The sequence below is a fragment of the Trachypithecus francoisi genome, unplaced genomic scaffold, assembly GCF_009764315.1.
Source record: "Trachypithecus francoisi isolate TF-2019V2 unplaced genomic scaffold, Tfra_2.0 Lachesis_group10, whole genome shotgun sequence".
Taxonomy (NCBI): domain Eukaryota; kingdom Metazoa; phylum Chordata; class Mammalia; order Primates; family Cercopithecidae; genus Trachypithecus; species Trachypithecus francoisi.
In genome coordinates this window covers 98,255,586-98,272,639 of record NW_022681455.1, presented here as the reverse complement: position 1 = coordinate 98,272,639, position 17,054 = coordinate 98,255,586, and the positions used below count along the sequence as shown (strand labels likewise).

Here is a 17,054-nt window from a genome sequence, read left to right as displayed (position 1 = left end):
TGTTGGGTACCTATAATCCCAGCTACTCAGGAGACTGAGGCAGGAATATCGCTTGAACCCAGGAGGCAGAGGTTGGAGTGAGCTGAGATTGTGCCATTGCACTTCAGTCTGGGCAACAAGAGTGAAACTCCATCTCAATAAATAAATAAATAAATAAAATAAAAATAAAAGGGCCGGGTGCGGTGGCTCACACCTGTAATCCCAACACTTTGGGAGGCTGAGGTAGGCAGATCACGAGGTCAGGAGTTCAAGACCAGCCTGACCTTGAGGTGAAACATGGTGAAACCCCGTCTCTACAAAAAATACAAAAATTTGCCAGGCACGGTGGCGGGAACCTGTAATCCCAGCTACTCAGGAGGCTGAGGCAGGAGAATGGCTTAAACCCGGGAGGCAGAGGTTGCAGTGAGCGGAGATCGCACCATTGCACTCCAGCCTGGATGACAGAGTGAGACTCCATCTCAATAAATAAATAAATAAATAAATAATTAAATAAATAAATAAATTTAAAAAAATAAAAAATAAATACAAATAAAATAAAGTTCGAAGGTGACAATCTCTCCTTTATATGTTAAGACTTCTCTGACTGCCGTGTGCTGGTGTCCAAACAGGAGGTATCTTGGAGTCCAACCCTCCTGCTTGCGCCAAGTCATGTGCCCCACTCCTAGGCTCAAGCCATCTTCTCTCCTCAGCCTCCCAAGTAGCTAGCACTACAGGCACATGCTATTGTGCCTGGCTAATATTTTAATTTTTTGTAGAGACAGGGTCTCCCTGTGCTGCCCAGGCTGGTCTTGAACTCCTAGGCTCAAGTGATCCTCCTGTCTTGGCCTCCCAAAGTGCTGGGATTACATGTGTGAGCCACCATGCCCAGCCAATATTACGGATTTTGTGGGATCCTTGTTAGCATTCAATGAGAAGACGCTGGACCGTCCTGGAGCTACGTCTGGAGGGGGAGCTAACAGTGGGGCTGTGCCTGTACCTCGCCCTTTCTTGGCTGGGAGCAACTGGAGGAACAGCCCCCGCCACACCTGCTACTGTCTCCCCAGACTCCGTGGCTCAGCTGTGAGCTGTGAGGGCCCCCTGGATTCTTGGATTTTCTCCACATTGTTACTGCTCAAATAGCTGGCCTTGCTGCTGGCAGAGAACAGACAGGGGATGAGGAGCTGATATTTGAGGAGGTAAATTTAAGCAGCAGGCTTACAATACGTTTTATGAGCTTGGCAGGTATAGCTGAAGTGGGTGTTATCAGTAAATACAGCAATGGCATTGATCACTCTGGGCAAATAGCCTCAAGGGGCTTACAAAGCCTTGGAATGTTCCCACGAGGTCTCCATTTGGAGCCTACATAGTGCAGTATGCTGGATCTGGGGTCAAAAGACCTGCCACTCAGCCAGGCTGGTGGTGCACTGAAGATCGTCCACCTCCAGCAGAAGCTATAATCCCAGCACTTTGGGAGGCCAAGGCAGGAGGATCCCTTGAGCCCAGGAGTTTGAGAACAGACTGGGCAACATAGTGAGATCCAGTCTCTACAAAAAGGTAAATTAGCTGGGCTTGGTAGCACACGCCTGTAATCCCAGCTATTGGAGAGGCTGAGGTAGCAGGATCACTTGAGCCTGGGAGGTCAACACTGCAGTGAGCTGTGATTGTGCCATTGTACTCCAGCCTGGGTGACAGAGCGAGACCCTGTCTCAAAAGAAAATCAAAAAGACCTTCCTCTCATTAGCTGTATGACCATGGCCACGTTAATTAATGGAGCCCACTGTTTCCTTATCAACTGTTTCCAAGCCCCTCAAGATTGTGTTGGCAAGAAGAAAATGCAACAATAGACCAGGCATGGGGGCTCATGTCTATAATTCCAGCACTTTGGGAAGCTGAGGCAGGCAGACCACTTGGGGTCAGGAGTTCGAGACCAGCCTGGCCAACATGGTGAAATTCAATCTCTACCAAAAAGTACAGGGTGCAGTGAGCAGAGATCACGCCACTGCACTCCAACCTGGGCAAAAGGAGTGAGACTCCATCTCAAAACATAAAAAAGAAAACAAACAGACAAATAAGAAAGGAAGGAAGGAAGGAAGAAAAAGAAAGACAGAAGGAAAGAAAGAAAGAAAGAGAAAAAGAAAGAAAAAGAGAGAAAAGAAAGAAAAAAGAAAAAAGAAAGAAAGAAAGAAAGAGAAGAAAGAGACAATGGCCAGGAGAAGCTTTGTAACTGATGAAGTGCTGAGCTTCTGTGAGGAGACGGTGATGATGTTGTAGTGTGAGTTCTAGAATCAGAGGCTGGGTGATTTCTGGCAAGTTGCTTAACCTCTCTGAGCCTCTTATCTGTAAGATGAAGATAAAAGCAATATCAGTCTTATTAAGAAGATTACATGTGGTATATTGAGTTGAATAGTGTTCCCCAAAATTTATATCCACCTGGAATCCTGGGAATATGACCTTATTTGGAACTAGGGCCTTTGCAGAGGTATGCAGAGGTCATACTGTATTAGCGTAGGCCTTAAGTCCAATATGACTGGTGTACTTCTAAGAAGAGGAAGATTTGGACACAGAGACATAGATATATAGAGAAAACACCATGTGCAGATGGAAAGAGATTGCTGTGACATGCCCATAAGCCGAGGTGCACTGAAGATCGCCCGCCTCCAGCAGAAGCTGGAAAAGGAAAAGAAGGATTCTCTCCCAGGCCTTCAGGAGGAGTGTGGCCCCGCTAACACCTTGAGTTTGGATTTCTGGCCTCTAGAGCTGTAAAAGGATACAGTCCTTTTTCTTTTACTTTTCTTTCTTCTTTTTTATTTTTATTTTCTATTTTTTGAGACAGAGTCTCTCTCTGTCACCCAGGCTGGAGTGCAGTGGTGCGATCTCAGTTTATTGCAACCTCTACCTCCCAGGTTCAAGCAATTCTCCTGCCTCAGCCTCCTGAGTAGCTGGGACTACAGGCTCCTACCCCCACACCCGGCTAATTTTTACATTTTTAGTTGAGACAGGGTTTCGCCATGTTGGCCAGGCTGCTCTCAAACTCCTGACCTTAGGTGATGTGCCCGCCTCGGCCTCCCAAAGTGCTGGGATTACAGGTGTAAGCCACCGCACCTGGCCAAGAGAATACGTTTCTGTTGGTTTAAGTCATGCAGTTTGTGGCAGTTTGCTACAGCAGCCCCAGGAAATGAATGCATGTGATAATCCAGAAAAAGCACTCCATGCCATGGTGCCCGGCATGTAGTGAGTGTGAAGGGTTAGCTGTGATTATTATTGTTCTCATTCTTAGTATTATGGTTCAAGGTCGGTTGTGACGGCCACAGATTGGGTCATAGGGAGACCCCTCTAACCTCCCTGGCCTCAAGTCTTGCTGGGGGTGGGGAGGGATGGGTTCCCTGGTCATGGTTTCCCATGAGCTCCTGCCCGGAATGGGTGGCTGTCCTTGTGGCCGTGGCTGACTTCCACAGATCCCTGACGGGAGGGTTCTGTTGAGGTTGGTGGGGGTGCCTTCTACGAGTCCTGGTTGTGGGGAGGGGTGGAGGCTGCTTGGTGTGGCAGCTGCCCAGGGCTGGTTTCTGGAGCACAGCTCAGCAGATGCCTCAGGAACCTGTCTGGCAACAACATTCCTCCGCCACTCAGAGCAGCTGGCTGTCACTCGCAGCCCATTGTGGTTTTGTAAGGCGCAGACAAGGAACGTCAGCTGCTTCCCAGCAGGGCCCGTGAGTCACTTCGGCAGCTCTGAGCCCAGAGTTTCCCCTGTGGAGGCCAAAACCCTTGCCTCTCGGCCCAGCTTCTGTCCTGCGACCAAAGGTGGGTCTTCTGAGGCCTTCCTCAAGAGGAAGCCAGGAGGGGCAGGCCCCAGGATCCTGAAGACACACGGGAAGACAGATCCCACCGCACTTCCCTACTTCCTCAGCCTTCTGGGCTTGGGGCAAGGAGCGTCTTTTGGGTTGACACTTTTCAGGCCTCGGTTTTCTCACCTGTGAATGGAGATGTTGTGAGAACTTGATGAACTTTTAGAAGTGACAGCACCCTCCGCTTTCCTCTCCCCAGCATCTCAGGTAGCAGGTCAAATGGTTCAGAGCCGCTGGTAAGAGGATTTGACCACATCCCTTCCTGTGGGTACGTGGATGGCCACTCATTAACATCAGGACCAAGGAGGCCTCAGGAGAAAAAGGGACAAGACTTCTGAAAACCCTCACCCCAGGTGAAGTTCAAGAATGTAAAAGCCTGTTTGTAGCAGGGACGACCCAGCCAAGTTCATCCTCGAATGGACCCCGGGGTCTCCGGGCAGCACTCGCCACAGGGCACAGACTTAACCCAGGTGCCAAGCACTGCATGTGTGCCTGAGGTGGGGGAGTGGCAGGAAAGGAGTCTGGGGGTGTTTGGGGGTATGTGTAGTGACTCAGAAGAACTTGGTGATCCCACGGACCCAGGCAACTTGGCCATGGGACAAGCCATGGCTGGGTGGAGTTGGCAGGGGGCAGACAGACATTTGCTCCCCTTCCCCCAGGCCCCGAGTGGAGTGTTTAGCAGGAATACCCACTTCGCTTACATTTTTGGAGCCTCCGTTTCCAACATCAGGTGCAGCAGCCGCGTAGGGGCACCCCTGGTCTCCCTGGTGAGGGGACTCAGGCATCAGTGTTGGTATTGGAGGGCATCCTGGTAGAAGAGTCAGGCCAGGCGCCAACGTGGTCCCAGCTCAGCCAGGTTGGGGGTGATGGGCAGAGAGTCTTGTAAGCAGCCCCTGGGGCTTTGGAAAATGCTTGGAGCGGATCCTAGAAAACATGTGGCAGTGGGGGGTGCGGTGTGGATCTTGAAGCACAGAGATGTACCTGTGACCTTGAGCTAACAGAAGTAACCCGGAGCTACTCTGGTTACAAATGAGCACAATTCTACCTCCGGTCAGCCTCCCAGGACCCCCACAGCCTTGGGCACCATTTATCCAGGTGGCTTGTTTGCCACCGGGCTCTGTGCATTGCAGGACTGGTTTGGGCAGAGTCTGTTTCTGTGGATAGAGGCAGGGCTGCTGTGAGAAGTGAAAGGAGGCCACTCCAAGTCCCCAGCCACAACAGACAGCCAGCATCAGCCTCCAAAGATGGTATCACCCCAGCCAGGACTGGGCCAGGCCTGCGGGTTCTAGAGCATGTGCAGAACTTTGTTTCTGAAACTCCTTCCTATCCAAGGCTGGTTCCAGTTCTAGCCATACTTGAATTTTGCTGAGTTTGAGTATCTGCTGTGTGCTAGGTTTTGTAGTGGATAAAAGAAGGGCAATAATAGGCCAGGCACAGTGCCTCACACCTGTAATCCCAGCATTTTGGGAGGCCAAGGTGGGTGGATTGCTTGAGCTCAGGAGTTCAAGACCAGCCTGGGCAACATGGTGAAACCCCATCTCTACTAAAATACAAACACTTAGGTGTGTTGGTGTATGCCTGTAGTCCCAGCTACTTGGGAGACTGAGGCAGAAGAACTGCTTGAATCTGGGAGGCAGAGGTTGCAGTGAGCTGAGATCGCACCACTGCACTCCAGCCTGAGTGACAGAGCATCTGTCTCCAAAAAAAAAAGAATGACAACAATGGTGGTAGTCCTAATGACAGTGACAGTTTCTTCATCTGTAACATGGGATAATTATAGTACCCGCCTCATAGGTGCTGTAAGGATTAAATGGGATAGTAGCATATAGTACCTGGCACATAGTACGTGCTCAATAAATATTACCTGTTAATGAGGAAACTGAGGCTCAGAGAGGTTAAGGGCCTTACCCTAAGTCACACAGCATGGGAGTCTGAATCAGGGACCTCCAATCTAATGCAGGAGACTGACAGTCCCTCACAGTTGTGAATCCAGTGCTAGGTGAGCTAAGGGAAGGGGAGGTGGTCCTAGGGGACTTCTGACTAGGTATCAGGAGTCCCCACGGAGGAGGTGGTCCTTTCATTGAGCCTCACAGGTAAACAGCTGCAGGTAGAGATGTGGGGGTGGGGGCGGAGCATATGGAAAACTCAAGGACCAGAAAGAGGGTGCCTTGGGGGATCAGTGGGAAAAAAGGCCAGGCACAGCAGCTGCAGGCAGATGGTGAAGAGCCCTGAATGCATGCTGAGGAATGGCCCACAGTGACAAGGACCCCACTGACTGTGCCCTTGAGAGGCAGTGTGGTACAGTGGTTCAAGACCTGGACTCTGCAGCCAGCCTGCCCCAGTCAAATCTATAGCAGGGGGACAGTAGCGGGATGTACAGGAAGAATAGGCAGGGGTGACTGCACAGCTCCAACCCAGTGCCAGGGTAAATCCCTTCACCTCTGCCTACCTGTCTACCAGGGACTGTGTGGCTTTTATGTCCAGGAGAGCATGGGGTTCCGTCTTCAGGCTGTGACTCTGGAGATGCCTTGAGTCTGCTGAGTCCCGGGGTCTCTTCCCCCTGAAGGCATGTGCTGCAGAGGCTGTGAGGATGCCAAGCCCACCTGCGTGATTAGTGCCCGGGTGCAGGGAGTTGCTGGACTCATGCAGGATGCCAGGTGGGAGGTTTGCTTCAGAGCATAGGAAATCCTAATTATTGTCATGCAGGTACTCAGCAGGCATGCAGGTTTGACCCCAGGGCTGGGATTCTCAGAAGGTGGTTAGAGTCTCCATTTGTTCACTTAAGACAGGGGCATCCGGTGCCATTTGCCCCAGGAGGTGGGCGTGAAGAGCATAGGACAGGGAGGCGTGGAGGGGGTGGAGTGGCATGGGGGCAGTGCGTGCTTTCTGGGTTATCTGGAGATTTAGACAGGGACACTGTGCCTCCAAGATCCTCTGAGTTCTCCTTTTCCTTTTTTTTTTAATTTTTGTTTTTTTATTTATTTTGAGACAAAACCTTGCTTTGTTGTCCAGGCTGGAGTGTAGTGGTGCAACCTTGGCTCACTGCAACCTCCGCCTCCCGGGTTCAAGCGATTCTCCTGCCTCAGCCTCCTGAGTAGCTAGGATCACAGGCGTGCACCACTACGCCTGACTAATCTGTGTATTTTTAGTAGAGATAGGATTGCACCATGTTGAGCAGGCTGGTCTCAAACTCCTGACCTCAGGTGCTCCACTAGTTTCAGTCTCCCAAAATGTTGGGATTACAGGTGTGAGCCACTGTGCCCGGCCAGGTTCTCCTTTTTCAACAGTAAGTTGCCCAAACAGTACAAGTGGAATGAGCTCCAGCCTCTTATTGGCCAGTTTAGCCCTCATGATGGATCCCTTGCACCTGTGCCCCTGGCTCAGCATTAGGTCTAGGCTGGGGTTACCTCTTGGGCAGCGGCATCTGCCTGTGCCCCCGATTGCCAAGCAGACATGGCCGGACCAGTTGGTGGGGGCCCCTCACGAGCAGCAGGTATTCTTTACTTACACTTTCTGGAGTGATAAGATGTTTCTAGGCAACTGAGAGCGCCCTGGCCAGCCCGGTGTTTCGGTGTTTCCAGTCCAGGCTTTGTTTCCAGGCCCTCCCTGTCTGAGCAACATCTCACCTCACCCTGACTCACAGGGTCTCTCCCGCTCCGCCTCCAGCAGTTTTCTTGCCACCCTCCCCGCATTCCTCCAGGTCCACACACACCTGCCCTTTGATTCATGGTTCTTTCCTCTCTGAGGAGAGCAAGCACCAGAGGCCAGGGCCCCATCACCTTCGGTCAGCAGCTGGGGCCACCGCCTGCCACTGGATGTCTTCACACACACCTTCCTGGGCTCTGGAGTGAGGCTGCTTAGAAGGGGATGATTGGAGAGGGGCTGGATGCTGAGGGCCCTATTCTAGAAGGCAAATCTCAAAGGCAGCTCTGGCCTGATTTTTTTTTTTTTTTTTTGAGACGGAGTCTCACTCTGTGGGTGGCCCAGGCTGGAGTGCAGTGGCCGGATCTCAGCTCACTGCAAGCTCCGCCTCCCGGGTTTACGCCATTCTCCTGCCTCAGCCTCCCGAGTAGCTGGGACTACAGGCGCCGCCACCTCGCCCGGCTAGTTTTTTTTTGTATTTTTAGTAGAGACGGGGTTTCACCGTGTTAGCCAGGATGGTCTCGATCTCCTGACCTCGTGATCCGCCCGTCTCGGCCTCCCAAAGTGCTGGGATTACAGGCTTGAGCCACCGCGCCCGGCCTTTTTTTTTTTTTTTTAAGAGATGGGGTCTCGCTCTGTCACCTAGGCTGCACTGCAGTGGTGTGATCATAGCTCACTGCAGCCTTGAACTCCTGGGCTCAAGTGATTCTCTGGCCTCAATCTTTTTTTTTTTTTTTTTTGAGACGGAGTCTCACTGTCACCCAGGCTAGAGCGCAGTGGCACAATCACAATCTCGGCTCACTGCAACCTATAACTCCCAGGTTCAACTGATTCTCCACAGCCTCCTAAGTAGCTGGGTTTACAAGCGTGTGCCACCATGCCCGGCTAATTTTTGTATTTTTAGTAGAGACAGGGTTTCGCCATGTTGTCCAGGCTGGTCTCAAACTCCTGACCTTAAATGATCCATCTGCCTCAGCCCCCCAGAGTGGTGGGATTACAGGCGTGAGTCACTCCGCTTGGCCCCACACCTCAGTCTTCTAAGTAGCTGGGACCATAGGTATGCACCACCATGCCCAGCTAATTTTTAAATGTTTTTGTGGAAATGGGGTCTTGCCATGTTGCCCAGGCTGGTCTCAAACTCCTGACCTCAAGTGATCCTCCCTGCTCTGCCTCCCAAACTGCTGGGATTACAGGCGTGAGCCATCGTGCTTGACCTGACCTCTGAGTAGGTCTCTCTCTGTCCTGTCTTCCTTCCCTCCTTCCTCCTTTTTCTCTTAAACGGCTTTATTGAGATATAATTATCATACCATAACATTCACCTGTTTAAAGTGTACAATCCAATTGTTTTTAGTATATTCACAGAGTTGTATAACTGTCACCATAATCTAACTTTAGGACATTTTATCACGCCCCAAAGAAGCCCCATTCATAGTCACTCCTCATTCTCCCTCCCACCTCCCAGGTCCTGGCAACCACTCAATTATTTTCTTTCCGTGGAGTTCTTTGGTGACGCAACTGTGAACAGTGAAGCCAGCCCCAGGTGGCTGAGGTGGGATGGTCCTGCCCTTGGATCAGGTTTTCAGCAAGCAGAATCCCAGAGTGGGCCATCCAGCTGGCCCACTAATTTCCTCGTGGCTGTAGCCCTGAGAAGGTCACCAGTCCTCATTTACCCAGGGAGGGGCATGAGACCCAGAACAGGGAGGAAATCTGACCAAGGTCACATCGTGCGTAGAGGACGCAGCTCCTGCTGGCAGTACCCACCATCTCCGGCACTCCAAGCTGCCTTCCCGTAGCAGCCCCTATACATCCATGGGCCTCCCACTGGCCTCAGTCTCTCCATCTGTACAATGGGAATAATAACACCTACCACACATGTTGCAGGGATTGAACGAAAGCAAAGGCAATCCTGTGTGTAAAGAGTTTTTCCCTGTGCCTGGCATGAAGCTGTCCCTCAGCCCATTGCTGAAGTTTAATTAGATTAAATTCCCATCCTGGCATTCAGGGCCCTGTACATTCTGGTTGTCTGGGGTGGATGGAAGTTTGTCCCTCCCCTCCCCTAGAAGGTGGCAGATGGAAGCCACTGGAACCACAGGATGCTTGCTGCTTCCTCTCGGTCACCTGGAAGCTGGTGGTGTCGGCAGGGCAGACGGGAGGTTGACACTAGTGGCGATGACTAAGCACCGAGAGCTGTGAGAGTCTGGTTAATCAGCAGCGTCAAAACTTCCTGTTGCTGTTTGCAAACAAGGGCCACCCCCGGAGGAGGAGGACCAGAGCTAGGGGAGAGGCTGCGTGTCACAGAACCTCAGCAAAGCAATGCTACAGTTTAAAGGCAGCAGCAGCAGTGGTGCTAAGAGTTCAGCACGTGGTCAGGGGCTGTGGCTATGGCTTTCCAGGAGCATGTGGCTTCCCTTATGGCCCCTGTCCCCATCTCCCTACCCAGGAGAAAAAAATTTTTTTCCCCAGCAGTAGCTGATTGACTTATTGCAGAGGAGCCCCAATGAAGTGCCAGGGTGTGAGAGCAGGAATCATGGTGGTGACACCTGATGAGACTCATCTGTCTAGGATGGGCCAGAGTGTTGAACCGCGGGCTACCGAGGCGTTCCAGGACCAACCTTGGAAGATCTCTGGGAGCTTAAGAGCAGGCAGGGATTGGGAGCACTGAGACAGTGCTCTCAGACCCACCTGTCCTGGCCCAGCAGACAGAAACACTCCCAGCCTGAGCACCTGGCAGAAGAACCAGATACGCCCCTCTGGTGACAGCCATCGCTCAGATATCTTCATATATGCCTCATGCCTCCCAGGAGAACCAGCCAGGGTGAGAATTCCAGATCCAAGAGAAAAACTGTAAATTAGCGTGAAGAGTAGTTCTCGTCAAAAAATGCTGCCAACAGTGTAAATTTGGTACAGGCCTTCTGAGGGGCAATCTGGCAACATGTTTAGAAAGCAAAAAAAAAATGCTCAGACTCTTTATTCAGAAAGATTTTTTATGAAATTGACAACCTCTCTTCTCCCTTCCCTCCCCACACCAGGGAATGAACGGGCTATGTGGGTGGCAATGGTGACAGCAATGCTGTTTATAAAAGGGACAAAAATGGGAGCTACTCAAATATCAGACCCTATGGAATGGCCAGCTCAGTCAGGGCACAGGCTTTCAGTGGAATATTATGTAGCCATTTAAAACAGTTTTTTGCTGAGTGCAGTGGCTCACAGCTGTAGTTCCAGTACACGGGAGGCTGAGGTGGGAGGATCGCTTCAGCTCAGGAGTTTAAGGCTGCAGTGAGCTCTGATTATGCCACCTCACTCCAGCCTGGGTGAGAGAGCAAGACCCCAAATCTAAATAAGTGAATAAATAAAAATACTTCTCAGCCATTTTTATTGAGTGCTAGGTGTGCCCCAGACACTGGAACCTCCATTCTGAATGTGACCTTGGCCTTATCCTATGACGTCTGTACTTCAGAAAAATGCAGGCCTTAGGAGGAAAAAGTGACATGGAAAATGCTTATTATAATAATTTTTAAAAACTTTAGAGATGGGGGTCTTGCTATGTTGCCCAGGCTGACCTCAAACTCCTGGGCTTAAGTGATCCTCCCACCTCTGCCTTCCAAGAAGCTGGGCCACAGGCGTGAGCTACCATGCCCAGCACTTACATGATTCAAAGTAAGAAAAGGCAGAGTAAAAAATTCTATCCAGTCTTTGCCTCCCACTATAACTGCAGCTTGTGTTTGCAGAAACGCCAATTGTGTGCCAGATGCTGGGCTGAGGGTGCTATGTGCTTGCTCTAATTTACATCTCACCATAACTCAATGGGTTAGACACTAGCCCTACTCTCATTTTCACAGGAGGAAACTGAGGCACAGAGGAAGTGACTGAGCCAGTGACTGAGCTCAAACCCAGGTCTACCTGGCCCCAGAGCCACCTTTAGCCACTCCTCTATACTGTCATCTCCTTAACACAGAAATGACATCAGCTCATTGTCAGATACTGGAAGGAAAAATCTGGACCAATGACCATAAGTGAAGGGTGGTTTTTGTGTTTTCCCTCTCTCTTTTGATTTCTATTAGATTTGTCCAGAAAAAAAATTTAAGTTCAAAACCAAAAACTGCCACCTAGAATTTGTAGCAGGTGGGGAGAAGTGAATGAGGAAGTGGGGAAAAATGGGAATGATGTTAATAACGCATGTGCTGGCTTAAAATCCGGAGCTAGAACAATTTAGGAGCAAGGAGGAAAGCAGCAGACCACTTAGTGAGGAGGAGCCCGGAGGCTTCTGGAGGATGGTGACAGGATCCTCGGGCTGGGAGGCGGGCCTGGGGCGGGGCTTATTTGGCCCGTGCTACTCTCAGGGCGGTTATTGCTAAATCTTTTTATTACCTGGTGCTTACGTCCATTATCTCCTCAATGTTTGCATTCCTCTCATTTTTTTTAGACTACAGGAAATGATAAAGGGGAAAAAAACCCACAAAGCCTCGGTTTGCTTTTAGCCTTGGAGTGCTAAGAGGGAGGGAATCTCTGCCAAATTCTTCCTTGAGTCATAAAGAGGTTTTAGATTCCCCTAAACTGAGAGTTAGGGGAGTACTGTCGAGTTCAGTCATTTTGGCCAATGCAGAAAGGCAGCCACCATTTGGATATTTTAAAGCAAGGTGGTTTTCTTTTTATTTTCTAGTCCCCTTAGAAGGTTTTTTTTTTCCCTCCCTCCCTCCCTCTTTCTCTCTTTCTTTCTTTCTTTTTTTGAGACAGGATCTTGCTCTGTTGCCCAGGCTGGAGTACAGTGACATGATCATAGCTCACTGCAGCCTCAAACTCCTGGGCCCAAGCCATCCTCCCACCTCAGCCTCCTGAGTCGCTGGGACCACAGGCCGGTGCCACCATGCCTGGCTAGTTGTTTTGTAGAGACAGGGTCTCAATATATTGTTCAGGCTGGTCTAGAACTCCTGGCCTCAAGCAATCCTCCTGTCTCATGAGCCATTGTGCCTGGCCTGCAAGGTAATTTTCTTGGGGGAAAGATTGCCTTGGTTCTCTGAAAATGGGAGAACTGTTTTCCCCTGTTAATACAGTTTCTAGAAAGGAAGGGACACAGGGAGCAGGAAGGCGAGAGGGAGAGAAAAGAGTGAGAAAAGTACCATTTGTTTAAATATCACTTGAACACCTACTGCCTGCTGAGCTGGGTCTAGAGCAGACAAGGATGAGAGGAATTTACAGTCCAGCCAAGGGTCATCCAAGACCACCACCTCTCCATGCCCACTGAGGAGCGTGGCTTCCTGAGAGCTTGCAGCTGTGAGCCTTGTGCCAGACCCCCTGAGGTGCTCAGATTGAGTCACGTGCCCAAGACCTGCAGTTGGTGACATGCAAAGCTGGAAACCAAATTCATGCTTGTGGGGCTGGGTGCAGGGCCATGCTCTTCGCCTCCAAGAGCTCCTCCACAGGGTTTTGTGTGTGTGTGTGTGTGTGTGTGTGTATGTGTGTGTGTGTGTGTTTGACAGAGTCTTGCTCTGTTGCCCAGGCTGGGTGTAGTGGCATGATCTTTGCTCACTGAAACCTCTACCTCCTGGGTTCAAGCAATTCTCCTGCCTCAGCCTCCTGAGTAGCTGGGATTACAGGCACCCGCCAGCACGTCCGGGTAATTTTTGTATTTTTAATAGAGATGGGTTTTTGCCATGTTGGCCAGGCTGGTCTAGAACTCCTGACCTCAGGTGATCGCCCGCCTCAGCCTCCCAAAGTGCTGGGATTACAGGCATGAGCCACCGCATCCAGCCTCCTCCGCAGTTCTTTCTGAGATGCTCATGATGAATGATTTCAGAGGTATTGGAAGATTGGAAGATGTGGATTCATAAAAGCAGCTAATTGGGTCAGGATTACTTAATATGCGGCTCACTCCAGAATGAGTTTCTCCAACTTCAATAAATGTTCTGTTACCCAGAAGCATGAGAGGACACACTTCACAGCTGCAGCGCACTCCTTCCTGACCACATGGAAATAATTGCTAAGGAGCTTTCTCTTACTTCCTTTTGGTAGAAATTATCATTACTTTACATGGGAAGAAAGTCTGTTTGGGTACATTTCATGCACCTGTTCTTCCCTTCTGCACTCTACAGGATCTATGGATTTTATTCAATGAGCGTGTCTGTGATACCAGGCCCTGAGCTGGGGTCAGCTGAGGCTTTCCCTGTGATCAAGTCAGGAAAGAATCCTGTCCTGAAGGAGCAGATGGTATAGACAGGAATGCCATCATGATCCAGGGTCAGGGATGCTGCAGGGGGTGGGTTGAGCCCACCTGCTGGTGCCTGGGAGGGTCAAGGAAGGTGACCTCTAAGCTTGAAGGAGGGACAAGCAGGTATGGAATTGACCAGGGAAGGGTTAGTGGAGGCAGATGAGAATGGGGTGAAGGAGAGGGGCTTTCCAGGCAGCGAGGACATTTGCAAAGGCTCAGAGAAGGCCAGACAAAACACAGTGTCCAGAACACTGTAATTCCACGCCCACATCCACCCCATCCCCAGGCAGGGGCTAAATCATTGATCTCAGGTTAAATCATTTAAAATGGGAAAATCATGTAAATCTTATCTGTGCTTTACTCTGGGTTGCTATGAGAATCAGATTAAACACAATCTGGCTTTTCACTCCCCTTCTTTCCTTTCTTTTGGGGAGCAGAACTCTCAGGCTCTTGGCCACTTCTCTGACGAATACCTGAGCAGTAAGGGGTTTCGGGCCCTTTGAACACAAGGATGGGCCAGGTGTGGTGGCTCACGCTTGTAATCCAAGCACTTTGGGAGGCTGAGGCAGGCAGATCACCTGAGGTCAGGAGTTCAAGATCAGCCTGGCCAACATGGCAAAACCCTGTCTCTACTAAAAATACAAAAATTAGCCGAGTGTGGTGGCGCATGCCTGTAATCTCAGCCACTCAGGAGGCTGAGGCAGGAGAATCGCTTGAACCCAGGAGGCAGAGATTTCAGTGAGCTGAGATTGCGCCACTGCACTCCAGCCTGGGCGACAGAGTAGAGACTCTGTTTCAAACAACAACAACAACAATAAAGTCTATGGGCATACCACCGTGAACGCACCTGATCTTGTCTGAACACAAAGATGGCGCTGCTAGCCCCTGCCTGGGGATGGGGTGGATGTGGGCGTGGAATTACAGTGTTCTGGACACTGTGTTTTGTCTGGCCTTCCCTGAGACAGCTATGCCTCTGCCAGAGGTAGGCAGGAAGGGTTAAGGCTGAGGCAGGAGGCTAAGAGTCCCCCCTCAAGGGTTTAGGACTTCAGTGTTGGGATGGCCAGGTTTCAGCAAAATTTCCACCTTCCCTGCGGCCAGGAAAGTTGGCAGCCTCCTATGTAAATCATCAGCGAAGTTTCTGGGTTAGAAATGACCTTGGAGTCGGTATGTAGTTCCTGGTGACATTGTACATTCTTAAATTCCAACAACTGGGATGGGCATAGTATGGTGGCTCATGCAAATAATCCCAGCACGTTGGGAGGCTGAAGCAGGATGATCGCTTGAGGCTAAGATTCTGAGACCAGCCAGGGCGACAGAGCTAGACCCCGACTCCACACAATATGTTTTTTTAAAAAAATTGAGTCATGCCGGGTACGGTGGCTTACGCCTTCAATCCCAACACTTTGGGAGGCCAAGGTGGGTGGATCACTTGAGGTCAGCAGTTTGAGACCAGCCTGGCCAACATGGTGAAACTCTGTCTCTACCAAAAATATAAAATATTAGCTGGGTGTGGTGGTCTGTGCCTGTAATCCCACTGTACTCTAGCTTGGATGACAGAGTGAGACTCCGTCTCAAAAAAAAAAAAAAAAAAAAAAATTGAGTCAGGCACTGTGATTCACATCTTCACATCTGTAATCCCAGGACTTTGGAAAGCCGAGGTAGAAGGATCCCTTGAGCCCAGGAGTTCGAGACCAGCCTGGGCAACGTAGTGAGACACCCCCGTCTCTACTAAAAAAAAAAAAAAAAAAATTTAGCTAGGCACAGTGGTGTATGCCTGTAGTCCCAGCTACTCAGGAGGCTAAGGTGGGAGGATCACTTGATCCTGGGAGTTTGAGGCTATAGTGAGCTATGATTGCATTACTGCACTCCAGCCTGGGCAACAGATCAAGATCTTGTCTCAAAAATGCAACAACGATGAAACAAGTAGTTTTTACATTTCAAATCAGAGTTTTGCTAGAATTCCAAAAATACAACCTCCTTATACTTCAATTTTCTTTTTCTTTCGCTGGTGCTTTGATCTTAGTAAGTTGTTATACCCATATGCATCTGATAGTACTGTGTGAGTACCTACTGTACTCACAGCTCTATCACACACTGCATTTGTGAACAGACTTTCTGAGGCTCACTTTCCTTTCCTGAACATGGAAATATGAGGGTACTGGTGTTCATAGGGTGTTCCGGGTTAAATGGGATTTTGTTTATAAAGAGCTTAGTGCCGTGCCTGACACAGTGTTAGCTTCAATAATGGCATCTATTATGTACACAGAAAAAAAAAGATTTCTAAGTGTTGGCAGCATTTATCTCCAGTGGGTGGGATATGGTTACAATGAACATCTATTACTTTTGTAATCAAAGCAAAAGAACAATAAATGTTATTATTAATTTAAAAATCTGGCTTTGGTGGGAAGGACCTACAGTTAATGTCAATGTACTCAATCCCTGAGTAAGAAAAAATCTCCAGTTTTGAACCAGGACTTTAAAGACAAACATTCTGCCCTCCCCCCGCCCCCATCAACTCACTGTAATCAAGGGAGTTAGATACTAAATCAGAATTCTAGAGACATTTTGCCTTCATCCACCCTGGCAGTCCCCTGGATCACTGCTGTTTGGAGGGCAGGCAGGGGAATTCAGAGATCTTAACTCCCCAAATAAGGCTTTCTCTCCCATTGGAAGGGTTCTTCGGTGTGGTGTTCAGCTGGAAATCTAACTCTCTAGGGAATGATTCCAGGAGCATGACATTCACCCTCTATCAGGCCTTCACTGAGGAATCTCAGTTGGCAAATAAAGCATGCACTAGGCTGCTTCCAGCTGGGGGACTGTGACTGTCCTGCTCTGGTGTCCAGAACAAACTGAGGCCCAGGCCCTTGGCTCCTTCTCTGGTCGAGATTCTTGACTGGCAGCCCAGCGCCTGGGCAGCAGTGGGAGATAGAACCCACCTGGAGCTGCCCGACCCCCTCCAGTCCTCTCCTTGATCTTCTTGGGCAATCCCCTGACAAGCAGGAAGGGGCAGAGTACCCACCCTCCTGGGATTATCTGCAGAACCATCAGCCTGCACAGGCTGGCTTCAGAGTGACTTGCTTTCTCCTCTTCCGCACCCGGGGGTGTGTATGGGGTGTGTGTGTGGAGGGTGAGGGAGAATATTGCTGCTGGCTCTGGAATAAAATGCTGCCTCTGTTTGGGAGACAAAGAACAGAGTGGCTCCTCCGGGTCAGCTGTCTCTCCAGGCTGGCAGGCCCCTGGCCTCCCCCAGGCCTCTTCTGAGGCTCCAGGCCCCCCAGGAGCAGGGCCTTCTGCAGCCAGGCTGGGAACTGCTGCACCATTGGTGTGTTTTCACTGGAACCTGACGGAATGTTTTAACTTAAGAGACCCCAGGCAGCTTCCTTGCT

The 17,054-nt window shown here is 50.2% G+C and overlaps 2 protein-coding genes across 10 annotated transcripts in view; one reads left to right on the top strand and one right to left on the bottom strand.

Moving 5' to 3' along the window:
* Positions 1-17,054, top strand: part of KIFC3 (kinesin family member C3) — a 105,236-nt gene that overhangs the window by 42,675 nt on the left and 45,507 nt on the right. The gene's annotated exons all lie outside the window — the stretch shown is intronic.
* LOC117088284 lies at positions 4,519-10,404 on the bottom strand. Its single transcript, XM_033219471.1, is given in 5 exon segments — positions 4,519-4,595; positions 4,598-4,697; positions 4,700-4,745; positions 6,271-6,490; positions 9,331-10,404. Coding segments are annotated over 5 exon segments (516 nt in total). The 5' UTR covers positions 9,404-10,404.